The 27,664-nt window shown below is 39.4% G+C and overlaps 1 protein-coding gene across 1 annotated transcript; it reads right to left on the bottom strand.

Annotated features, from left to right (window-relative positions):
* On the bottom strand, window positions 1–27,664 carry LOC124275171 (BTB/POZ domain-containing protein 6-like). Its single transcript, XM_046710670.1, has 4 exons — window positions 27,582–27,664; window positions 12,197–12,474; window positions 10,482–10,581; window positions 1–33 (listed from the first exon to the last, which is right to left on the bottom strand). The coding sequence occupies exons 2-4, from the start codon at window positions 12,463–12,465 to the stop codon at window positions 1–3; spliced, it is 402 nt and encodes a 133-aa protein (XP_046566626.1). The 5' UTR covers window positions 12,466–12,474; window positions 27,582–27,664.

Below are 27,664 nucleotides of genomic sequence, written 5' to 3'. Positions count from 1 at the left end.
TCACTTGCTGCGAATGATGAAACCACTGGCAAGCTGCAACAAGAGTGTGAAGACAGAAAGATCATACTCTGTGTGCGGGGGTGGGTGGGGTGGGGTTTTACCTGGGTGTCCGTCCTCATTTTGATCATTCCGGCCAAATAGAGCTGGAATAACGCCTAGTCTCTGAGTATATATATTTATCATCCAAAACTGTGTTCAACAGGAGATATCTCTTGTGTGACATCAGACGATATCTTCTAGGAGAAATCGTTTTGACAGTAGATTTTGCACAATGCCATGATAATGCTATGACGTCATGAACTTGATGCCCTCACAATGCTATGACATCGCTGCACTGCAAATCTAATGGCAGTACTGTGTTCAGACATGTACATTTTTCATTGAAAACTAACAAAGAGTGTTTTTTTATGATAAATAGTGTCACGGTGCTGGCAGCGGTAATGACCCCTGCGTTAAGGGTCATTGGCTCAACCATGTGTGGTCGTCTAGAGACACCATAATGACCGCACCAGTGAACCAAGATAAAATAATATATATTAAAAAGAGCACAACCAAACAGTAATGTTAATACATTTATTAGGACTATACATGTAGATCTGAATAACCCAAATTAAAATTGCAATACGTATCAATGAGCTGAACTCCTATTAAGCCTATATGGACCTGAAGAACCAGTAATAATACAAATACCCCTGACAGGAATAGTGTATTACGTGAAGTAATAATTGGAACGCCAGACTGAAGGTAAGATTACAAGGAACTTACCAACATATTCCTGTGTCCAGCGTTCCCAGAGGTCCTAGTTGGAGTGAGTCCACCGTGGGAACTCCCCCCAACTAGAATGGTTTGGGAATTTATAGGGAGTTGCCGGACGTCAGAGGGGACAACCTCTGACTTGGCCAAGAAAGATTGAAAATGATACTTGAAACTTAGAGACTGTGTTTCTCAAGCATCAAGTTTTATGATAAAGCCAAAAAATATTCATTAATCTTATGAGTCAAATCTGGACATGTGATAGCAGACGTTAGTGGCTACCATCACATATTATTTTAATTGTTCTATATTCACTAATAATGAAGATATAGTCTCAATAAAGACTTGAAAATAGTCTTCTATTGGCATTAATAGAGGAAAATACTGTATTTCTCCCAAAATAAACACGTTTATATAAATTAGATTATATAGACGGAAAACTGAGTATTATGGGCTAGTTGCACGATACAAGATTTAGGTTACATTCAAAAGTTGACTTTAATACTTGACATGATATGTCCGTGACAAGCACACATGGACTACATAAATTGTATTGAAGTCAACTTGATGCAGGGTTTCGTCATAGTAGAATCTCACCCTCGTGTCTTCTGATATCAAATATATCATTTGGGGCTTTAGCATTGCAGGGAGGGCTAGCTCTAGGTACCGTAGTAGGGAAAGTAAAGTGGTCCAGTGACTGTGACTCAGACTAAGTGTTCCACTTGCTTGTCTAGAGAACCGACTGGGTGGTCCATGACGTGACATTGGTGGTGGCATTACATCTGATAACAACTGGCACGAATCGATTTTTGATATAGCTTGTATATTAAAAGTTTAAAACAAAAGAAAAGTCCAAGATATTTTTATGGATTAAACTTCTTTTTTAATTTCTCTCACAACGTTTCGAGACCATTCCAGGTCCCTTCATCAGGTGAACTGGCAGTTAGGACTATGACGTCATAACTGAGTTATGACGTCACAATGCAAGTGACATCACAGTACATTAGGGAGAGTACTGTATAAGTGAGATTTGAAGAGTTAATTAGTTAGATAGATAGTTAAGTCACTTAGAAACGATTTAACATTCCCTTTGAACATAAAACTATCCGCCGAAGCAGGTTCGGCGTAAAATAGCGGTGAAATTTATATAAGTGGATCTCTGAAAATCACTCATTCACTTGTCTAGCCTTTAATCATCTGCTGGAACTATAACTTATTGAGGGAGTAGGGGGTAGCCTAATTGTTAAAGCGCTCACTCGTCGCGTTCGATCCCCACATGGGTACAACTAAACACACTCACTCACCTACAGCGTTCGAAATAGCTACTGGCACGCTAGCCAAATGATGGCTGATTGTGAATCGGGCCAGTAATATATTGTTAAAGCTATTCCGACTGGCTAGCTGAAAATAATCAGATAATTTGTTCGTTATTAAATGTGCATGAACATGATGAAGTCAATTATTAAGATGTTAAATGTCCGCCCGCAAAAGTCCCCTTAAACACGAAATGTCACAGACCAATCAATAGAGCAGTGTTTTCTCCAACCTCCAACCTCCAGATCTGTTGTATGGTCTCTGTTTTAGGATTAAAGAAAGAAATCTTAGTTTTGTGTTTGTTTGATTTATTCATACCCTGCTCACTTGTACTCATTATGTGTTTAAGGCTGTTCTATCAGTATTTTATCAGTATTCCAAAGAACCACCAGCCATTTTCTTCCCACGATACATACATGCGGAGAATAGAACTCCAACTTTTGGAGCTACATAATACCGCATTAACCACTGGGCTACCATACCGCTGTGCACAACCGAACCAGGTCATCGCTAAAATTATATCTTCAGTTGAAGATAAACAACATAGAACGTCAAGTTCATCCATCAAGGATTCACCCACACCAGTCTGAACACTGAAGGAATTGAACGTACCTTCAGAACCCGGGGGTACCAACACCATCGTGAACATAGAGGGAGAGCAGGCTGACAGTGCTCGTACCCCCTGTTCTCCTTGTACATGTATTCCAGGAGTCGCGTCCCTACATCAACACACAGTAGGCCGTTCAGTCGGCTACGCTGACTGGGTAAACATGCTGTGTGTTACTTCTAGAAAAGAGCTGAGGACTCTGATTAACACACGTGGGGGTTCAAATGGGCCATGGATTGAATAAAAACAAATCTTCCGCGGAAAGAAAACACCGGCATGTTGACACAATATCAAAGCAAAATGAAAATGTTTGGCTGGAATTTAGTCATTTGACATTGTGACCCGCCTTTGCATTATTACAACAAAACTATGTAGCTGCTGTTTTGTCAACAGCCATCAGCTTCTTCGCAGGAACTTCTGCAGTCACGTGTCATAAGGGCAGATAACTCTGAACAGCAAAACTGAAAATGCCTCATTGGGAGTGTCCTCTTCCGCTATAAATCGACAGATGACCTGATAGGGCCACACTGTTAGGACCCCTTGTGTAAGGGCTACGTTGTTTGTTTCACGGATTTCGCTTGCCACTATATCGTTGCTCGGTTTAAATAATATCACCAATGTATTTGTGTTGCTCGGGATCATTTGTATTACAAAACATATGTTTGAAATGAAGTTTCTGTGATATTTGGGATTTATGAGCAAATGATAGATAATTTCTTTGTTGGAAGGGTAAACACGATTTCTACAGTTTTGTGAGTTGTCTAACGCCACACTCAGCAATATTCCAGCTATATGGCGTCAATTTGTAAATACTCGAGTCTGGAAGAGACAATCCAGGGATCAACAGCATGTGCTTCGATCTACGCAGTTGAGAAACGATGAAATGTGACAACCAAGTCAGCGAACGTGATCACCCGATCCCGTTAACCGCCTCTTACGACAAGTATGGGTTAGTGAACATCACTACTTCTTCACGGGTGGATTTCTACAGTAAGTTATTTCTTCATAAATGTGAAAACGGCTTGCCATAGCTCAGAAGTCTGGGGTGTACCTGATCTAAGGACAATTATTAGGACACTGCGGTTTCATATTACCGGGTGTTAGTGAATAGAATTCGACTGTAATACTATATTGAGCCCAGGACACAAAATAGAACTGACGATAGAAACTTGTCAAATACCACAGGGTTCATTGTTTAGTTTACGAGAAAACATTTTTCGGCAAGAAAGGCTACTCAATCGCCATTGAACTTTGAGCCATCAGATCAGATCACACATTCCCGTGTGACGCCATGTGCATGTGTGCCTGGAGCCTTGACTGGGTTTCCGACCACCTGTTCTAGATGCATTGTAACCCATCCGACTATATTCCTGTCTATCTGATATACATAGCGTGGAACCAATGGCAAATGAAACCAGTTAACCTTGTGCCAATAGGACTGGGCTCCTTTCTATCGGATATAGTGGAACCAAAGTCATCCCTAGAGAACCAGCTAACCCTGTTGACATAAGACTGGGCTCCTGTCTACAGAAATGCAGGGAAGGAACCGGAAATGATCACATTCTGGAAATATTGGGTGAACCCAAACACCGGGTGCTGGCACTGAACCCGGACAGAGGTCGCCGAAGCTGCAGCCCCAGTGTGAATGTCACGTCGTCCTGATTCAGATAATGTTTACATTATTCTGTACGACTGTTTGTTATCAGCAATACCCTTCCTGTTGATGGACGACAGACGGGACAGGCCGTTCGTGGATCTCTATTAACATACGTTGTTTGAGTTTGAAATTAACCATTTCCGACAGATGAAACTTAGTTGATATGGAGGCTAAGCCGTTATATATTTATGAAATTGAGATTTTGGGCCTGCGTTTATTACAATGTGGGCACTTCGTGTAAAACGAGTTCATTCCCCTCTTGCAGACAATAAAGCTTCGTCAGTGTAGAAACTATATCTGGTCATTGCGAGTAAATAGAACACAAACGTTTTACGTCTCCCTCAGCAATATTCCAGCTATATGGCGGAGGTCTGTAAATAGTCGAGTCAGACAATCCAGTGATCAACATCATGACCATCGATCCACACAACTGGGATGCGGTGACATGTGTCAACCAAGTCAGCGAACCTGACCACACGTTGGACCGCAAATTCTAACCCGGATCTTCATAATTTGTTTCTTCTTCATCGCGACGAGCACACACAATGGACCTATTGCTAACGATTCTTTTGAGAGTCGCATTCAGTACTATTGTTTGCGGAAACAGCCAAATGATTAAATAATGATTAGTAAAACACCAAGCATCTAAAATAATTTTTTTGGTCAACATCTGCATATAATGCTATGGGTTCCTTTCGATAAAAGCAACATATTTTCAGAAATTAAAATGCTAAAGTGTTTAAGTTCATGTTTGAGAGCTATATCAGAATATTCAGCATCGATCTCCGTAGGCATAAGGCATACGGTGACACACCTGTTTATGAAAGGTGTACTACAGGCAGGGCATGACCTGTTTATGCAAGGTATACTACAGGCAGGGCATGACCTGTTTATGCAAGGTATACTACAGGCAGGGCATGACCTGTTTACCCTGGTGTCACAAACAACGGGTGTCATCACTGATTTTCAGTGATCCGCTCTCATAACTTTCATCACTATTTTGCCTCTTGACTTATACTATGTTTTCCAAGTAAAATTGTTACAATGTAACTTCTTGACTATCCATAGAACTTGGTTTTCCTACAATGTACATACTTTATATTTGGACTGACTGACTGAATTTGGTTTTACGCCGCTTTTAGCAATATTCCAGCAGTATCACGGCGGGGGACACCAGATGGGCTTCACACATTGTACCCATGTGGGGATTCGAACCCGGGTCTTCGGCGTGACGAGCCAACGCTTTAACCACTGGTCTTCCCCACCGCCCCTTATATGTGGAATGTTCCTGTGTATTTCTATATGTTTGCACCTACTGTTTTAGTAAATACATTGTATAGTTTATAGAATTTTGCCACTGTTCCTTCATGGAACATAAAAACAGCTGCAGCTGTATCATATTATAGGTGAGGTCGACTACGTTTTGACCGACCCTCGTAAGTGAGACATGTCCTGGCGTTGATTGTTTCGTAAATGTCAGTAAGTCTTCCGTATACATTAATTAATGTAGTTCTCCCAAAGGAACCTTTCTGATGATGGCGAGTTCGGCAAAGGACGTCGAGAATGATAAGAAAAGATAAGATAAGATATTTATTGCATAGCATTCCATGAAGAAACAGTGGCAATATTCTATAAGCTACAAACATAAACACAGCAGGTACAAGAAATATAGATACATTTCACACATAAATGATGTACATTATAACATTGTTGTTTAGAAATCATGTGGTATAATGACATGGAATTAATATAAGAGGAGACTATGGTAAGATATAGAATTCATAAAGTTGTAAATATGGTGACATATTTTGGAAATTAATTCAGGACTTCTGTTCGTGAAACTTATTAAGAATTGTTCTTTTTTTGAGAGTGTAGTAAATTCTTGGTCATAATAAAGCATTGTGTGTATAAGTGATTCCCTTTCTTCGTTATACTTGGTACATGATATTATATGGTGTTGCTCATCGTCTAAGACACTGCACATTTCACAGAGACGTTGTTCTAAAGGGGTTGCAGGTTCTGTATACCTTCCAGTTTCAATTTTGAGTTTATGATTACCTAACCGTTGTTTTGAAAAATGTGATCGATAAGCTTTGTTTTTACAATGAAATAGGTAATTTTCGAGTTTCATAGATGACTTGACCATCTGTATTTTCTTAATTTGTTATTTGAAGAATGGGAATCACTTAATGTATGCTTGAACATGTCTTCACATTTTGACTGGAGTTTATTCATGGTAGATAGATTACATTTATTCGTGTTCGCTATTTCAAAAGTTTGCTTTATTTTATTAAGTTTATGAACCCAGCCTATATTGTGATCACAGACACTGCTTCCATGGCATCAGATGGTATTTGTTGTGTTATCTATAAGGAACTTGTAATCAATTATCTTTTTGATGATTGGTACTAGTAATGGGTACACACCTAGTTCTGCGCGACAGGCCCAGTTATGCGTTTTCTTGCCTACTCCTAGCAATGATTTACAAACCTGAAGGTGTAGCTTTTCTGGGAGCAGTGCGTCAATATTTTTTAACATTGTAAAATCTACACCCCAGACTTCACAATTGTATAACATTTGTTATAGTGATTATGAGCGCATGAGATCTTTGTCGGGATCGAAACAAGTATTTTATGTGCCCCTCACACACTTCACAAATACACGTGAACATAACCCAAACAAACACAAATAAAAGTGAATATGGCAGCAGCAACAACAACAGCAACAACAACAACGTCAACAACAACAACAACGTCAACAATAATATTTATTGGGATTATTTGAGAGAAAAACGCTTTATTCAATAAAAGCTGACTGTAGCCCCTGTTTACAATGTCTTTAACAAGTTCATGTTACATGGTGCACTAGTTAGTATATCTGACAAAGAGTTAAGGCTGGAAGTTTTTAGACCAACCGAAAGCTTCCAGCGTTGACCGACCCAGCGAAAGTTCCAGTACAGAAACTTCCTGAACTTTCTTCAGTAGATCATTAGTCATATCCCATTACAAGAGTGAGTGCGTGCGTGAGTGCGTGCGTGAGTGGGTGAGTGGGTGAGTGAGTGAGTGAGTGAGTGAGTGAGTGAGTGAGTGAGTGAGTGAGTGAGTGAGTGAGTGAGTGAGTGAGTAGTGAGTGAGTGAGTGAGTGAGTGAGTGACCGATCGACCGACCAGACGTGGGCTCCACACATCGTACCCATGCGGGGAATCGAACCCAGGTCTTCAGCTTGAGGAGCGGGCACACACACACAAACACACACACACACAAACACACCCTCACCCCCCATTTCTAGAAGACCAGCAATTGTGAGAAGATAATATTTCTCCCAATATTCCCAGCCGAGATCTGATTTGGAAGGTTGACGAATGTGGCAGTTAGGTGAATATTATATTATCATCACTGTTTTCGTTGCTATAACCACTTCTTTCATTCTATATTGCCCCTGTATTTGTACAAGGCTGAATTTGTACGTCCCCTGTATTTTGTACTGCCATTGTATTTACTTTTTAGTGGATTTTAATATTTACTTCAAAACATTGTTAATATTAGAGTACAAATGTTAATTATACAAACATTGTTGGTTCCACACTGTATTGATGATCACATTCGTTGTAATCACCGGGCATTAGGTAGGCAGGTGGAATCACTCTATAGAGCGTGGAGAAACTATTTCACACATTCAAAGCAGTACAGTAGAATAACAGACAAATGCTGCTAGAAGATGTGTTATGAATCAAGCTACATTTTATGATTAGGATATTTTGCAAACAGATATGAGGCAGGTTTGACTCATTCAGTAGAAACATGAGACTATAGAACATGAAGTTAGTTACCTTTCCTGATTAACGCTTTCAAGTATAAGAGTTGTTTTGTCGTGTGACAACAGCTGCCGTCGATGTATCAGATAATAGAGGTGTTTCTACCACACGAGGTACACATACATATCTGATTGGTGTTGTGGTCAGCGTCACCCATTTGGTAGATGTATTCATCGCCAGCCCACATGCTACTTTAATGTTGGGATACTGAATTTGAAGTCAGGTATGTTTCCTTTCAGAACTGTTGGGTCTGTAATGTAATTATGGGTGTCTGAAAACGTGAACTGAACTCCATCAGTGGTTACAGTCTGCTTTCCATTTAACCCCATGTAGACTCCCCACTGACCCATTAACGCCATTTGATACGAGTAAACCTTCTTATCCCTGAAATACATTCTCACACAGAGGATGTATGTGGTGCCTGGCTGCAGTAGTACCGACTCAGAGAACAAGTTGTCAGTCATCTGCCCATGCCCGAGAAGCTGCACGTCGGTCTGCAGTGGTTCAATTATATGTGCGCCATCTTCGTCATGCAGTGAAATACCCACTGGAACCTTCATGTCATTATACCTCCCACACAGCTAACAACCTTTCAGTTTAATCCTGTGATCGACAGAAAACGAGATAGCATGGCTTCCCGACAGAACATATTTGACACGTGACACAGTTGCAATCTTTGGACGTATTTACAAACATCAGGTTCCTGCATTTGCTTTCGCTTTAACCCTACAAATGGAGAAATGCTTTAATGTTAGGATACTGAATATGAAGCCAGGTATATACTGAGTCAAAAAGAAACTTCACAAAATGTAATTTGAAAAATAATGAATAATTTTTCTCTGATGATACATCTATGTATCCGAAATGGGATCCCTATCTTCGACTCTAGAAAAACGTTAGCAAAACCCACTCAAACCCATCCATTCGTCGTGCAAATGACGTTAGTGCCAAATCAGGTTTTGCACGTGCAGTCGATCACGTGATCTTCGTGATCGAAGTTTTCTTCATATGCACGTGTTTGCATTGGCCTCAAGAATTGAAAAACACTTTTAAACCACAGTTCTAACGGTACTTGAAATGCCACGATTGTCAAATGTGCAACGGAACGCGCCGCTGGCATGTTGCAAGCGGGAAGATCAGTTATTGACGCCGCAAGAGCAATGGGATGCAGCCGCCGTACTGTGTATGACTTTATGCAGGTCGCCTACAACAAACTGGCACCACTTCTGATCGCCTCAGGTCGGTCGTCCACGTGTGACGTCACGCAGCAGAAGACCGTCAATCGTCCTACGTCACCTACGTGACAGATTTCTGCCGCTACACGGTAACCAGGGCTGAGATGTTTAGAGGTCGACTGTCCTCACAGACCATTCAAATCGGGTTATGGCTGCCAATCTCCATTCTCGACGCCCATATCGTGGCCAATATTGACGCCGCTTCATCAACGCCAACGCCTGCTGTGGGCCCAACGCCACCTCCGATGGACCCAGAGAGACTGGAATCGAGTCGCCTTTAGCGATGAATCCAGGTTTACCCTCAGATTCGCGGACGGCAGGCATAGAGTCTGGAGACGACGCCGTGAACGGTATGCCCAATGTTGTGTACAGGAAGTCGACAGATTCGGGCGGAAGTTGCATGGTGTGGTGCTTTCTGTGGGAACAACCGCTCCCGACTTCTGGTCATCCGTGGAAACCCTCACAGCTGCTGCTTATCACGACCAGGTGCTCACCCCTGAACTCGTTCCTTTCATGGCGGCTCATGGCCCAGGTCTACAGTTCCAGCATGATAATGCTCGGCCGCATACCGCGATGTTGACACGAAATTTCCTTCAAAACGCTGGAATCAACGCCATGGACTGGCCATCGAGGTCCCCTGACCTTAATCCAATAGAGCACGTTTGGGATGCACTTTGGGAGAAGGCTTCGTGGTCTTAGGAACCAACCTCAGAATTTGCAGGAACTTGGCGCTGCCTTGCAAGAGCAATGGCGCAGAATCCCCAACCACGCGTTCACAAGCATCAGGCAGTCGATGAGGAGACGGTGTTTGGCAGTGGTGAATGAGCGGGGCGCCATACACGATATTGAACTGAGAAATTTCGCGCATTTTTATTCTTGTGACTTGACATTCTGTATACCCATGTTTTGGAACGGCGGTGTAGCCTAATGGAACTGATTATGGCACTGTCAGTGTATCGAGTACATCACACAGATCTCAGCAATGAAATAATAACAATTTAACCATCTTACCATCTCTTTGTTCTTTTATAGTGCCCTGAAGAAAGAATGTGAAGTTTCTTTTTGACTCAGTATTGTGACAGGACTCGCCAGGAAAGTTACACAGAGATCGTGACAGTGCATCAAGAGTATTTCCTGGATGTGTACATTAGTCCGGTGATCTGTTTCAGCGTCGATTCGGGCCTCGTCTGTGTATATATACCTACAATAAATCACAATGGTTCATTTGGAGACAAACTTGTTCTTGTGAATCACCGCTCTTTTAAACATTACTTACCATAAATATTAGAAGTCACATCGGGGAGGATGTGGGTGTTGAAGATGGAGGGGTAATGGAATGTTTCTGTATTTTCAGCAACACATTCTTCAATACTTGCAGCTTAGCTATAGATGATATTGGTACATACTTTGTTCCTTGATTTTTGCTACACTGAACTTCAACTTGATATTCAACAGTTTTTGCTGATAAACATAAAGGGTTTGCACTTCCTATTGCAGTGCGCTATAACCTATACTCGCGAATTTAACCTGTTAAGTAATAAGTGAGAAACACATGTAATTCTGGATCCGTTGCAGCCACATTTCACAGTATAAATGCTACAATGTCTGTTCACATGTATAGTAGGGCTGAGACAGGTCCATATTTTCTACCCGGATACCCCACTTCCTATTACCCTACCCTACCCGATACCCTTTATGTTAATTCCTGACATCGGTTGTAAGAAATGGCAATATATTCTGCAATTCGGAAGTTTAAATTTCGAGTTTTTTAATATCTAAATCATGCATTATATTCAAAACAGGTGACAGTAAATTATGTCTAAATCTTCAAAGACAACACAACCTATTAATCATGAAAGAATAACATATTATATTGTTTAATGAATTAGTCACATGGTCATAACAGGTCCGGGTATTGAGACGGGTACCCGGGTCCAACTGATTACCCATCCGCCCAGGGTATCCAGGTTACCCGTCCCAGCTCTAATGTATAGTTTGTAAAATTTTCACTAAGTGAAGGTTGGGCGTTGCCTTCAATATCGTTTGTAGCCACCATGAGCCCCCAAAACGTTTCTGCCCCGTCTCGGCATGGACTGAATAAATCTTTGAATCCGACCTTGTGGAATTCTGGTCCATTCCCCTTGCAATGCTAGCGAAAGTTAATCTAACGTCTGGAACGCTGACGTTCAAGATAAACGTGAACAGTGGCATTTGCTGTGCGAGGCCTGTCATTCTCTTGCTGGATCAACTCCTTCTGGCGGTCAATGATCGGGACCATATGATTTCTTAAGATTTCGTCTCTGTACCGAATTGAAGGCGCACGAAGTCAGATTTCTGTGTGCAGGATATGGCTCCCCACATTATGAAGCTATCACCACCATATCGGTCAACCTTGCCAACACAATTCTGTTCAAAATATCACGGCACAGAAGCAGAAAGCCTGATTCGTTACTGAACCATAGACGTGGTCAGTTTTATAGATTCAAACGATATTGAATCACTGGACGCGTCGACGTAGTCGTTGCACAACAGGGCTAAAATAGGGTCTTTGTAGATTTCAGCATCGAACACTATTGCACCTCTGGACCCGTCGACGTCGATGGTTTGGGTTTGGGGTTATATGTAAAGACTGACTGAAAACTAAGCATCATTATATAACGGTGTCCACAATGCCATGTCGTAGCTTGACATTTATGATTAAACAACTTAGTTAGCAGTTTCTGACATAGATTGTGACAATGATATCTGCCTAGCGACTATAGAAGGTATTTTTATTTGGTAATAAATGAATTGTAAAATTGGTAGATTAAACACACCTTAAGAATTCCTTGAAGATGTCTGCATCAATATCCGGGATGGTCACCTCCCCTTTCTCCGCCAGGGGGCCACAGAACATGGCATGGAACACACAGCTGCGACTGACAAGAACATAACGGTGAGCTCGGACCACCTGTTGCTGTGATCCCACCCGGAAGGTGACGTCACTGAAGTCTTCGGTTTCGAGCATGCGCAGATTACACTGTGTAAGAGTCTTCCTTGCCTGCCAGTTGTCCACATACCCAGATTCTTGTCTTTTAACGGACATCGTGCGGTTCTGAACAGATAAATCGAGAACATATATATATATCACTGAGTGGTTGGTGAAACACTGAATATATATAAGTAAACCAAGTAGTGTAAACATGATTCGACTACAACTAAGAACAGAAATTCACCTCACCACATTTCATTGTTCCAGCAATCCTTAACAGATGATGTATTGAGAAATTACTAACATCTTCAGTTATTTTGAATATATTTTGAACTGAAATGAAGATATCTTGAATAGAGATTCAAGGGCGAGTTTGTAAACAAACATTATCAAAAATCTGTCAGAATTGATGACAGAAGTACATGGTTACGTACTTCATTACGCTTAATCAGTGTATTTTACGTGCGAGAGAGAAAGAGAGAGTTTGGTTTGGTTGTTGTTTAAAGCCACACCCAGCAATATTCCAGCTATATGGCGGCGGTCTGTGTATAATCGAGTCTGGACCAGACAATCCAGTGTTTTGATTGAAATCATTGGTTGGTACCTTTCCTAGATGATTGCCTTTTACTCGTGACTCATAACCTGTATTTTACTCTTTCAATTTGAACGAAGTACTCCGGCCGTTTCATGTTTTCCAAAGTCAAATACTGCAGACTCCAGAACTTCTGTCATCTTTTCTCACATAATCACCAAGTTTGATAGTGGAGGCGGCCATGTTTGTTTACGAACACGCTCACGCAATGGAAAAACCCCTGGAAACTTGCGACATCATTAATGAAATGTTAACGGTTTTCGATTGGTATGGCGGGTATGTAGTTGAGAGAGTGTGAGAGAGAGAGAGAGAGAGAGAGAGAGAGAGAGAGAGAGAGAGAGAGAGAGAGAGAGAGAGAGAGAGAGAGAGAGAGAGAGATATTAAATTAATTTTGACATAAAAGCAGATAATAACGTCATATATACATTCAGTGTGATGCTGCCAAAGTGCTTGCGCTCGAAACGAGAGTATTGTGCACCGTTAATGAAGAACATCCTTAGAAACGGATAGAAATTCGACACATGCGCACCACATGTCACCATGACACCTCGCTACCGGTGATACAAGAATTGAACGGGTTACAGGCCTATTATTACCTAAATTTACTATCATAAAAATATGAAATTATCTGGGAGGACATTGATATTAACATTTCAGTAAAACACCCACAGGAAATATTTCTAAAAAGTCTCAAGAAAATGGTAATCTGCCACTAGAATCTGAATAGGTGTGAGTTGAGTTTTACGTCGCATCGGCATCAATTCAGCCATATAGCGACGAATCTGAACAGGATTCTTGAAGGTGGTATTCTCGGCCTTGATGTAGGGTCATGTCGTGGCTCTCGACTAGTACGAGTTGTACATGGTTACCCGCCATTTTCAGAATCGGAAGTATTCACATATATGTAGCCGGAAGTATTTGGTTCAAAGATATATGGAAATCGTTTAGAATATCTCTATTCAAGATATCCTAAATTCAATTCAAAATACATTTGAATAAAAATTAAATTCATTACCTCTATTTAAGAATTCTATAATTCATTTCAAGATATCTATAATTCATTTCAAGACATCTATAATTCAGTTCAAGATATCTATAATTCATTTCAAGACATCTAGACATCTATAATTCATTTCCAGATATCAGCTATTATTTCCAGACATCTATAATTCAAGTCAAGACATCTATAATGCATTTCAAGATATCAGCTATTATTTCCAGATATCTGTTATTCATTTCAAGACATCTATAATTCAAGTCAAGACATCTATAATGCATTTCCAGATATCAGCTATTATTTCCAGATATAACTGATATTCTTCATCTTCTTCATCAGCTGAAGATATCTCTAATTTCATTCAAGTTATCTTTAAAACAATTTAAGATATTAGTATTTCTGAATAAATGTGAAAACGGCTTGCCATACTGCCAAAGTGATGCTCTTGTATTTACATGTGAACTTAGTTAATCTTACATTTGTTTATCACATCACATAGCTTTGTTGTTCAGCTTCGAAAAAGCACACAAAGGGACTATGACACTATAAACAGTGGTTTCTACTTAATGCATGTTTTGACTTGAGCAAGATTGTTAAAGGGACACAACTCGGTAAAAGCTCTTCCAAAAGGCTGACGTGTGAATTATGCACATAGTTCAGTTAAGGTATCAACGTTATCGTACACGTCATACTGTGATAGCCGCATGGTGTGTTACGTGTCACGGAATCTATGGGTACAAGTGGTTGTTACAATGTGTATATTGCAGTTGTTTACGTGTCACGGAATCTATGGGTACAAGTGGTTGTTACAATGTGTATATTACAGTTGTTTATCACATCATATAGCTTTCTTGCTTGTTTGCTTGTCAGAAATTGAAACGTAAATATGTCATTATTTACAATTCATCACAATTTTCCAGCGTCCCTAACTTCCTGTTCAGCTTCGAAAAAGCACACAAAGGGACTATGACACTACAAACAGTGATTTCTATTTAACGCTTGTTTTGGCTTGAGCAAGATTGTTAAAGGGACACAACTCGATAAAAACTCTTCCAAAAGGCTGACGTGTGAATTATGCACATAGTTCAGTTAAGGTATCAACGTTATCGTACACGTCATACTGTGATAGCCGCATGGTGTGTTACGTGTCACGGAATCTATGGGTACAAGTGGATGTTACAATGTGTATATTACAGTTGTATACGTGTCACGGAATCTATGGGTACAACTGATTGTTACAATATGTATATTACAGTTGCAAACGTGTCACGGACTCTATGGGTACAACTGATTGTTACAATATGTATATTACAGTTGTTTACGTGTCACGGAATCTATGGGTACAACTGTTTGTTACAATGTGTATATTACAGTTGTATACGTGTCACGGAATCTGTGGGTACAACTGATTGTTACAATATGTATATTACAGTTGTATAAGTGTCACGGAATCTATGGGTACAACTGATTGTTACAATATGTATATTACAGTTGTATAAGTGTCGCGGAATCTATGGGTACAACTGATTGTTACAATATGTATATTACAGTTGTGTACGTGTCACGGAATCTATGGGTACAACTGATTGTTACAATATGTATATTACAGTTGTGTACGTGTCACGGAATCTATGAGTAAAACTGATAGTTACAACGTGTATATTACAGTTGTATATGCGTCATGGAATCTATGGGTACAACTGATTGTTACAATATGTATATTACAGTTGTATACGTGCCTTGGAATCTATGGTACAACTGATTGTTACAATATGTATATTACAGTTGTATACGTGTCACGGAATCTAGGGGTAGAAGTCGTTGTTACAATATGTATATTACAGTTGTATACGTGTCACGGAATGTATGGGTACAACTGATTGTTACAACATGTATATTACAGTTGTATACGTGTCACGGAATGTATGGGTACAACTGATTGTTACAATATGTATATTACAGTTGTATACGTGTCATGGAATCTATGGGTACAACTGATTGTTACAACATGTATATTACAGTTGTATACGTGTCACGGAATGTATGGGTACAACTGATTGTTACAATATGTATATTACAGTTGTATACGTGTCATGGAATCTATGGGTACAGGTGGTTGTTACAATGTGTATATTACAGTTGTTTACGTGTGAAGGAATCTATGGGTACAACTGATTGTTACAATATGTATATTACAGTTGCAAACGTGTCACGGACCCTATGGATACAACTGATTGTTACAATATGTCACCGCTGCAAATGTCTGTACATATATTAACAACTCCCACGGTTCCAACACAGCAAACTTTATTCTGTGTTTTATCTGTGTGCACTGTTTTCTGTTACTTCTGCTGTTGCCGGTTGAAAAACCGTATTGCAACACTGAACTCCACACTGAAACTGTACATTGCATGCTTCTGTTCCCAAGTTATCTCCCCTTTTTACAGTCATGTGACTTACCCTAGATCACATGATCTCAATCTAAATATAGCTCAAGCATTTGACCGCAACATTCCGGCCCCTTAATTGTTACAAGTAACAATTACAATACTAATATACTCTGCGTCAAACGATCTGAAACATATTCAGTTTCACATAAACTGATACATTTAAACTGAACATAACTTTATAACTGCATCAAATAGCTCTGAGAATGTGAATCAATCACATACACACACTCATACACACATTATGGTTGCATAATAAACCTAAAATATCCACTGGTTAAGTAAATTATCAAATGTACACTTCTCTACACTAGCTCAGCAGTAGAACTGAAAACTGATATTGTCACACTAGCTTAGCAGTAGAACTGAAAACTGATATTGTCAACATTCACCTTCAAGCAGTAAACACAACTTTGAAATTGATCTGTTCAAAACACCTGACTTCGTTTTGACTTCAACACTCGCGCACAAAACCCTTTGTGATCAGGATAAACTTTCTCAATTTTTGCCATAAGCCATGAATTTCTAGGTGCTGCTTCATCGACGATGAGAACTACATCTCCAACATGAATATTGCGGCCGGAGCTTTGACCACTTTTGTCGCACCTGTAACGACGTAAGATACCTCGAGACCACCTCTTCCAAAAGAGATCTGCTAAGTATTGATTTGTCTCCATCGACGACGGGGTAATGCGCATCGCTTCCTCAGAAAATATACCCGGAGGTAGGTTCGGGCTTGCCTTTAAACAAAAGCAGGTGATTTGGTGTCAACGCATCTAAATCACTTGATCATCCGAAACTCTTGAAATTGGCCGACTGTTAACTATGGCTTCTACTTCACACAGCACTGTGTGTAATTCCTCATCACCTACAGGCTGATCCTTGAGAACTGAAAAAGTATCTTCCGACACTACGTTATCTGTCGCTCCCAGATTCCGCCATGATGTGATCCAGTAGGAGGATTGAATATCCACTCAACATTCTTCTGTATCATACTTCTCTTAATGGTAGATTGATTCCAATGCTTGATTGCCTCCCCGGTTCCCTCTCTGTGCCTTTCAGATTGGTACCATTATCTGACCTGATTTGCTGAATCTGACCTCTCCTTGCTACAAATCTTCCTCAAGGCGTTGATACATGAACTGGTATCAAGCGAGTGCTAACCTCGATATGAACTGCACGTAGTCAAACAGGTGAAAATTACTCCATACCTTTTGACCAAGGCACGACCACGCTTAACTTCAAAGGGACCAAAATAATCCGCTCCTACAAATGTAAATGGAGGATCATTTGGGGTAACACGATCTCTGGGAAGATCAGCCATCTTCTGTTCCAGAACACCAGCATGATGTCTTCTACATGTAACACATCTGTGTATCACTCTCTTGATTAAAGAGGTAGCTCCAAGAATCCAGTACTTACTGAGTAACTTGTACAATACATGATTTCTGCCAACATGTCCTGAAGATTCATGAATATTCCTAACTATCATCTCTGAAATATTGCTGTCCTTAGGCAGTATCACTGGATGTTTGGTATGTTCAGACATACATGCTCTGTCGAGCCGCCCGCCAACCTTCAACAGGTTATCTTCTACAAAGGGATCAAGCTTGTATAGCTTACTTGACTTACAAAGTCCAGCCTTAGAGTTCTCAATGATGTGAATTTCATGTGCAAATGCAAGTCTCTGTACAAACTGAACAATTGAAGTCGCTGCATCAACCATGTCCTGCAATGTTAATTCAATGTCTGAACCCTTCTGTTGCAGATCTGTATTGTTCCCCTTGACTTTGTCCCTCAAGTGTCTCCTCACTGTGAAAATCCATGCTACTGCACGCTTCAGTCTGTACCACTGTGAGAAATGACGAAACAATTTCATAACTGTGTCGCTAGCATCTGTGAGTTTTACTGTATTTACAGTTTTCCATTTCACTTCTGAATCGTTGCCTGGAATCTCACGGTTCACAACAATCACTGGCCATTCATCTTGCTGATGCCACAAGAATTCAGGACCACTTTTCCATCGTTCACTCTTCATGAAATCTTTCACTGAGAGTCCCCGTGAAGCATCATCAGCTGGGTTTAGCTTCGAGTCAACATAGTGCCACTGCGGTGGAGATGAGCCATCATGGATAACTGAAAGTCTGTTTGCTACAAAAGTGTGAAATCTTGAGTTGACATTTTCAATGTATCTTATTACAGACATACTGTCTGTCCAATAAAAACTGTCATCAATAGCAATCTCCAGTTCTCTTTTGAGCAGATTATCAACTCGAATTGCCACTGTAGCTGCAGTTAACTCCATCCGTGGAATGGTTATTTGCTTGAGAGGGGCTACTCTGGACTTGCTCAATATAAATGAACAATGAATGTCTCCTGTTTCACTGACAAGTCTCAAATAGGTCACTACTCCATACCCAGTTTCACTCGCATCACAGAAATGGTGAAGCTGTGAAATAACAACCCTTCCAAACCAATTTGGCTTCATGCATCTGTCAAATGAAGTGTACTCTAGTTGTGGCAATTCTGCAAGCCATTTCTTCCAGCACGAGAGATACTTGTCTGGAATTTCATCATCCCAACCACATTTTATCCTGCATAAGTCCTGCAATAATTGTTTAGCTGGTAAGATTACTGGAGCTACAAAGCCCATTGGGTCATAGACTGAACTGGTAATGGAAAGAATGCCCCTTCTAGTTGCTGGTTTGTCTTTTATCAAGATCTTGAACACAAACTGATCCGATTCAATGCACCATCCGAGTCCTAATGCTCTTTCCATTGGCAACTTGTCTTGGTCCAAGTCTAAATCCTTGATTTTTACTGCTCTTTCCTGTTCAGGTACTGTCTCTAGAACCAACCGACTGTTACTCACCCATTTAGTGAGATGAAAACCTCCTCTTGAACAAACATCACTTATGTCTGCAACAAAGTTAATGGCATCTATGTCTGTTTTCACAGACTTCAGGCAATCATCAACATAAAAGTTTCTTCTGATGCTATCAGTTAATCCTTTATCAAAATATGCTGAGTTATCTTTCCCTGTCAATCTGAGCGCATAGTTAGCACAACTTGGACTTGACACAGCACCAAAGATATGTACTGTCATCTCATATTCCTCTAAATCTCTTGTGATGTCACCATCTGCCCACCACAAAAAGCGCAAGACACTGCGATCACTTGGTGGCACCTTTACCTGGTAAAACATTGCCTCAATATCAGAGATTAACGCAACTGGTTCTTGACGAAACCTCAATAGGACTCCTAGCAAAGAACTAGTCATATCCGGCCCCTTTAGCAACTGGTCATTTAATGAAGTTCCCTGATAGCGTGCAGAACAATCATAAACCACACGAATTTTGCCTGGTTTTTGAGGATGATAAATACCATGATGTGGTACATACCATGTCTTCTCTGTATGATGACTGTCATCTGTCAGTACTTTCTGCGCATAGCCTTTCTTCAACAAATCAGTCATGAATACTGTATAGTCCTTGTGAAATGATTCACTTCGCAAAAACTTCTTCTTTAACTGCTCTGCCCTGTATTCTGCATGTGTTCTGTTGCTGGGTAAGGTTTCAGATGATGACTTAAATGGCAAAGGGATTTCATAATGTCCATCAACAAGCTCAGCAGAGTTCATAATGTCCATAAAGAGTTTGTCATTCTTAGACATCTCAGGCTTGTCATCTACAAGTCTTTCACTGAAATCATGGTTGTACTGGCTGACTAACTGTTTCTCTAAATTTTCCATCACACCAATTCTGTTCACTGATACTCTTGTCAGACACCCATCAATGTTGCCACATTCACCACTGACAATCCACCCCAACAGAGTCCGTACTGCATAAGGTCCACCTTGCTGAGAGTTTATGATCTGCCATGGTTCTAGAGCAATGGGAACATTACTTCCTATCAACAACTGTACTTCAGCATCAATCTGTGGCAATGTAACTTCCTCTAAGTAAGACCACTTATTCAAAGCTTTCCAATCGTATGCATCATTTCTGGTGACTGGGATCTCCTTCTGAGTATATAGTTTAGGTAACTTCACACAGTTGTCACCCTTCAAATCTGTCACTACCAACCCTGTCACTGTGTAGCACTGAACTGACTTTTTCTGACTCATAGTTTGCAACATTATCTGAGTTTTCCTACCCTCTATACCTAAATCTCCCATCAGGCTTTCTGTACAAAATGAAGCAGAGCTTCCATAATCAAGGAATGCATAGGTTTCATAACACCTATCACTATTCTCCAAAATCACCCTGACAGGCACAATAGGCAAAGAGCCACTTGTTCCACTACCACAACCATATATGTCACACCTTCACACATGCTCACACAATTATTACAAGCAACCTTCACATCTGTTTTAGTGTCTTTAGCATTAACCTTTGAATGCAATACTGTCTTTGTCATAAAACTGAGAATGCAAAACAGTTGCATGCATGCGTTCACACACATTGCATTTCAGTCTGTTAGTACAATGTTTACTCAAATGCCCTGGGGATAAACATCCAAAGCACAAAGATTTTAATTTGAGAAAGTCAAGCTTTCAGGATATGGCTTATTCCGCAGTTTCTACACAAGTTCAAAACATGCTGTTCCCCACAAAAGGAACACACTGCTGTATTTATCCACTGTCTGCTAGGCACTTGGATGTCTCTATGTTTCATCTTGTCAACAATTGTTCTGTCTGGTGTTTCGATGTTAGTTGCAAAGTTACTGCCTCTGGTTCCTTTCATCTTGTCTTGTCTCTGTCTGTTAACCTCGTGGTGGCACTTGTCTCCCATCCTCAATGTTACCGTGAGCAAATGGATCGGGCTAATATCTGTGCCTGTTCTTCAACAAAGGTAACTAAATCTTGGAAAGTTACTTTTTGTCCTTTTTCCCCTGAATAGTGAACACAAGACTACGCCATCTGTCCCGCATCTTGTAAGGCAACTTGGAAATGATAATTTTCTATGTTTTGGGGTGTTCTAGCTCCTTCAAATACTCAATGTCTGCCATACTGTTGTAACACTCAAGCAGATACAATGAATATCTGTTCAGTTCATCACTGTCTTCAGCTTTTATATGCCACTGTAGAGCTTTCTCTGTGTATGCTGTAGCTACTTTAAACTTATTTCCAAACTTGGTCTGAAGCAGCTGTTTAGCTCTCGTGTAGCCTTGCTCAGGCTCCATGTGAATACAGCTACGCACCAATTCCCCTGGCATTCCACTTGTATATTGTTCCAGATAATAAAGTCTATCTTTGAAACTGTCTGTCTTACTTTCTATGCAATGTTCAAATGCCATGATGAATGTCTTAAAAATCCAAAGGATCTCCTCTGAACACAGGAACTTTACGCCCGGTAATGTAGCTAATCGCTGATTCTCAATGACCATCTTTCATGGTGGCATTTTCAGTATTCTGTGGAACATCTTCAAACACTTGTGTCTGAGGCACAGTCGGTACACAAGTCTGGCTAGTGGGACATAGTACTGATGGAGGATTTGATTTACCACTCTTAAACATGTTCAACTGTTCTTTATGATTCATTTTACTCACACTGTCTGTCTCCAACCTCAAGTGTTTCTACCTGAGCATTAGCAACCGCCAATTCTGTCTCTATCTCTAACTTTTCTTTCTTCTGTTTTAGATACTGTTCTTCCTCCTCCAAGGCATGTCTCTGTTGAAGACACTGTGAACGTGCCTTTAACTCTGCCAGCTTTGCTACCATCTTCATTCTTGTAGATGAAACACTACTCCTAACTGAATCTTTTGAACCCTGACCTGAAGATTTCTTGCTTTCTCAGACTTCTTTGACTGAGCGCTACTTGCTACACTAGCCTTCAACCTTTTCAAGGCTCTGTGAATTGTCTTCTATCCACACTTCCATATCAGCCTTAAAACTACGAAACATACTGTCTTTTTTAGCAAACCATGACTGAACATCTGCATCAACAACTTCTGGTGTAAGCATATCGCAATATGAATCATATGACTGAAGAAAAGCACTGTATTTATCCTTCCATCTATCATAATGTTCCTGGATATCTGACACTTCTACATTATTCTTCTTCAGCAAATCTTCAATAATGCTCTTTTCTCTTGTTACATTCCAACAAAGTCTACACTTCTCTTCCTTCAATCTTTGTATTTTATACAAACGTCCTTTCTCTGACAAAGTCCTTGATCTGATTGACATATCGTCTTCCTTGCGTTCAATGTTCCTTTCTGGTAGAGCATATGCACCTTTAGACGACATGTTGACACAAATTATCAGTCAACAATACAATTATTCACAAAATATGTCAATGTCCCATTCAAAATGTCTGCATAAAACTTTCAAACTTGTGCGCGGCGAGGCGAATTTAAACTGGAAACGTGCTTGCCACTTTGTAAACAAACCTCTTGCCGTCACTTCCGGTCAAAGGAACGAAATTCACGTGCGAAGTGTGAAGATACAGAGGATATTCAACAATTCACTAAAAAGTCACTTTAAGTCAATATTCCACAGCAATATCCTTTCTTCATTCAAAAATAATCAACTGTCATTATAATATCCGAAGTTAGAATGCGAAATATCAAACTTAGCTGAATATCACGTGCACTGTCAAACTGCATGTGTAGTCCACGCTCGCTGTCCAGGTTTTTCAACTTTGTCACCGCTGCAAATGTCTGTACATATATTAACAACTCCCACGGTTCCAACACAGCAAACTTTTATTCTGTGTTTTTATCTGTGTACACTGTTTTCTGTTACTTCTGCTGCTGCTGGTTGAAAACCGTATTGCAACACTGAACTCCACACTGAAACTGTACATTGCATGCTTCTGTTCCCAAGTTATCTCCCCTTTTTACAGTCATGTGACTTACCCTAGATCACATGATCTCAATCTAAATATAGCTCAAGCATTTGACCGCAACACAATATGTATATTACAGTTGTTTACGTGTCTCAAAATCTATGGGTACAACTGTTTGTTACAATGTGTATATAACAGTTGTATACGTGTCACGGAATCTGTGGGTACAACTGATTGTTACAATATGTATATTACAGTTGTATAAGTGTCACGGAATCTATGGGTACAACTGATTGTTACAATATGTATATTACAGTTGTATACGTGTCGCGGAATCTTTGGGTACAACTGATTGTTACAATATGTATATTACACTTGTTTACGTGTCACGGAATCTATGAGTAAAACTGATTGTTACAACGTGTATATTACAGTTGTATATGTGTCATGGAATCTATGGGTACAACTGATTGTTACAATGTGTATATTACAGTTGTATACGTGCCTCGGAATCTATGGTACAACTGATTGTTACAATATGTATATTACAGTTGTATACGTGTCACGGAATGTATGGGTACAACTGATTGTTACATTATGTATATTACAGTTGTGTATGTGTCACGGAATCTATGGGTACAACTGATTGTTACAATATGTATATTACAGTTGTTTACGAGTCGCGGAATGTATGGGTACAACTGATTGTTTACAATATGTATATTACAGTTGTTTACGTGTCGCGGAATGTATGGGTACAACTGGTTGTTACAATATGTATATTACAGTTGTTTATGTGTCGCGGAATCTATGGGTACAACTGAATGTTACAATATGTATATTACAGTTGTATACGTGTCACAGAATCTATGAGTAAAACTGATTGTTACAATATGTATATTACAGTTGTTTACGTGTCACGGAATCTATGGGTACAACTGATTGTTACAATATGTATATTACAGTTGTGTACGTGTCACGGAATGTATGAGTAAAACTGATTGTTACAACGTGTATATTACAGTTGTATATGTGTCATGGAATCTATGGGTACAACTGATTGTTACAATGTGTATATTACAGTTGTATACGTGTCACGGAATCTATGAGTAAAACTGATTGTTACAATATGTATATTACAGTTGTTTACGTGTCACGGAATCTATGGGTACAACTGATTGTTACAATATGTATATTACAGTTGTGTACGTGTCACGGAATGTATGAGTAAAACTGATTGTTAGAACGTGTATATTACAGTTGTATATGTGTTATGGAATCTATGGGTACAACTGATTGTTACAATGTGTATATTACAGTTGTATACGTGTCACGGAATCTATGAGTAAAACTGATTGTTACAACGTGTATATTACAGTTGTATATGTGTCATGCAATCTTTTGGGTACAACTGATTGTTACAATATGTATATTACAGCTGTGTACGTGTCACGAAATCTATGAGTAAAACTGATTGTTACAACGTGTATATTACAGTTGTATATGCGTCATGGAATCTATGGGTACAACTGATTGTTACAATATGTATATTGCAGTTGTATACGTGTCACGGAATGTATGGGTACAACTGATTGTTACAATATATATATTACAGTTGTGTACGTGTCACGGAATCTATGGGTACAACTGATGTTACACATGTATATTACAGTTGTTTACGTGTCGCGGAATGTATGGGTACAACTGATTGTTACAATGTGTATATTACAGTTGTTTATGTGTCAGGGGGAATCTATGGGTACAACTGAATGTTACAATATGTATATTACAGTTGTATACGTGTCACGGAATCTAGGGGTAGAAGTGGTTGTTACAATATGTATATTACAGTTGTTTATGTGTCACGGAATCTATGGGTGAAACCGATTGCTACAATATGTATATTACAGTTGTTTACGTGTCACGGAATCTATGGGTACACCTGATTGTTACAATATGTATATTACAGTTGTATACGTGTCGGGAAATCTAGGGGTACAACTGATTGTTACAATTTGTATATTACAGTTGTATACGTGTCGCGGAATCTATGGGTACACCTGATTGTTACAATATGTATATTACAGTTGTATACGTGTCGCGAAATGTATGGGTACAACTGATTGTTACAATATGTATGTTACAGTTGTATACGTCTCACGGAATCTATTGGTACAACTGAATGTTACAATATGTATATTACAGTTGTATACGTGTCACGGAATCTATGGGTACAACTGATTGTTACAATATGTATATTACAGTTATTTACGTGTCACGAAATCTATGGGTACACCTGATTGTTACAATATGTATATTACAGTTGTATACGTGTCGCGGAATCTATGGGTACAACTGATTGTTACAATATGTATATTACAGTTATATACGTGTCACGGAATCTATGAGTAAAATTGATTGTTACAATATGTATATTACAGTTGTATACGTGTCGCGGAATCTATGGGTACAACTGGTTTTTACAATGTGTATGTTACAGTTGTATACGTCTCACGGAATCTATGGGTACAACTGATTGTTACAATATGTATATATTACAGTTGTATACGTGTCACGGAATCTATGAGTAAAATTGATTGTTACAATATGTATATTACAGTTGTATACGTGTCGCGAAATCTAGGGGTACAACTGATTGTTACAATATGTATGTTACAGTTGTATACGTCTCACGGAATCTATGGGTACAACTGATTGTTACAATATGTATATTACAGTTATTTACGTGTCACGAAATCTATGGTTACACCTGATTGTTACAATATGTATATTACAGTTGTATACGTGTCGCGAAATCTAGGGTACAACTGATTGTTACAATATGTATATAACAGTTGTATACGTGTCGCGAAATCTATGGGTACAAGTGATTGTTACAATATGTATGTTACAGTTGTATACGTCTCACGGAATCTATGGGTACAACTGATTGTTACAATATGTATATTACAGTTGTATACGTGTCACGGAATCTATGGGTAGAACTGATTGTTACAATATGTATATTACAGTTGTATACGTGTCACGGAATCTATGAGTACAACTGATTGTTACAATATGTATATTACAGTTATTTACGTGTCACGAAATCTATGGGCACACCTGATTGTTACAATATGTATATTACAGTTGTATACGTGTCGCGGAATCTATGGGTACAACTGATTGTTACAATATGTATATTACAGTTATATACGTGTCACGGAATCTATGGAGTAAAATTGATTGTTACAATATGTATATTACAGTTGTATACGTCTCGCGGAATCTATGGGTACAACTGATTGTTACAATGTGTATGTTACAGTTGTATACGTCTCACGGAATCTATGGGTACAACTGATTGTTACAATATGTATATTACAGTTGTATACGTGTCACGGAATCTATGAGTAAAATTGATTGTTACAATATGTATATTACAGTTGTATACGTGTCGCGAAATCTAGGGTACAAGTGATTGTTACAATATGTATGTTACAGTTGTATACGTCTCACGGAATCTATGGGTACAACTGATTGTTACAATATGTATATTACAGTTATTTACGTGTCACGAAATCTATGGTTACACCTGATTGTTACAATATGTATATTACAGTTGTATACGTGTCGCGAAATCTAGGGGTACAACTGATTGTTACAATATGTATATAACAGTTGTATACGTGTCGCGAAATCTATGGGTACAAGTGATTGTTACAATATGTATGTTACAGTTGTATACGTCTCACGGAATCTATGGGTACAACTGATTGTTACAATATGTATATTACAGTTGTATACGTGTCACGGAATCTATGGGTAGAACTGATTGTTACAATATGTATATTACAGTTGTATACGTGTCACGGAATCTATGAGTACAACTGATTGTTACAATATGTATATTACAGTTGTATACGTGTCACGGAATCTATGAGTACAACTGATTGTTACAATATGTATATTACAGTTGTATACGTGTCGCGGAATCTATGGGTACGAGTGATTGTTACAATGTGTATATTACAGTTGTATACGTGTCGCGGAATCAATGAGTACAAGTGGTTGTTACAATATGTATATTACAGTTGTATACGTGTCACGGAATCTATGGGTACGAGTGATTGTTGCAATGTGTATATTACAGTTGTATACGTGTCGCGGAATCTATGAGTACAAGTGGTTGTTACAATATGTATATTACAGTTGTATACGTGTCACGGAATCTATGGGTACAAGTGGTTTGTTACAATGTGTATATTACAGTTATACCATCAGGGTGTGGTCATGTTATCAACATCCACAAATAGCTACCTCTGGCTAGTCTAAACCACCACACACCGTACACTAGACAAATCATCGTTCCGTACAGATGTACGTACAGTGTACACCTTACCTGAGTAAGATGGTACAGATGGTTTGAACACAGAGAGGGGCGAGAGCAACCTTCACCTGTCGGATACCTGTAATCCTAGTTTC

Source organism: Haliotis rubra, unplaced genomic scaffold (genome assembly GCF_003918875.1).
Source record: "Haliotis rubra isolate DU_JTF1 unplaced genomic scaffold, ASM391887v1 Scf199, whole genome shotgun sequence".
NCBI lineage: Eukaryota > Metazoa > Mollusca > Gastropoda > Lepetellida > Haliotidae > Haliotis > Haliotis rubra.
The sequence above is the reverse complement of the archived record's forward strand: the minus strand, read 5'-3'. Positions and strand labels throughout refer to the sequence as shown.

Excerpts from the sequence above, each read along its gene's own strand:
- LOC124275171 (XM_046710670.1), bottom strand. The coding sequence starts at position 12,465 with ATGTCCGTTAAAAGACAAGAATCTGGGTATGTGGACAACTGGCAGGCA. Across the intron at positions 10,582-12,196 it reads ATCTTCAAGGAATTCTTAAG|GTATATATACACAGACGAGG; the intron begins GTGTGTTTAATC and ends GATTTATTGTAG. Across the intron at positions 34-10,481 it reads TGCACTGTCACGATCTCTGT|CTTGCCAGTGGTTTCATCAT; the intron begins GTAACTTTCCTG and ends CTCTTGTTGCAG.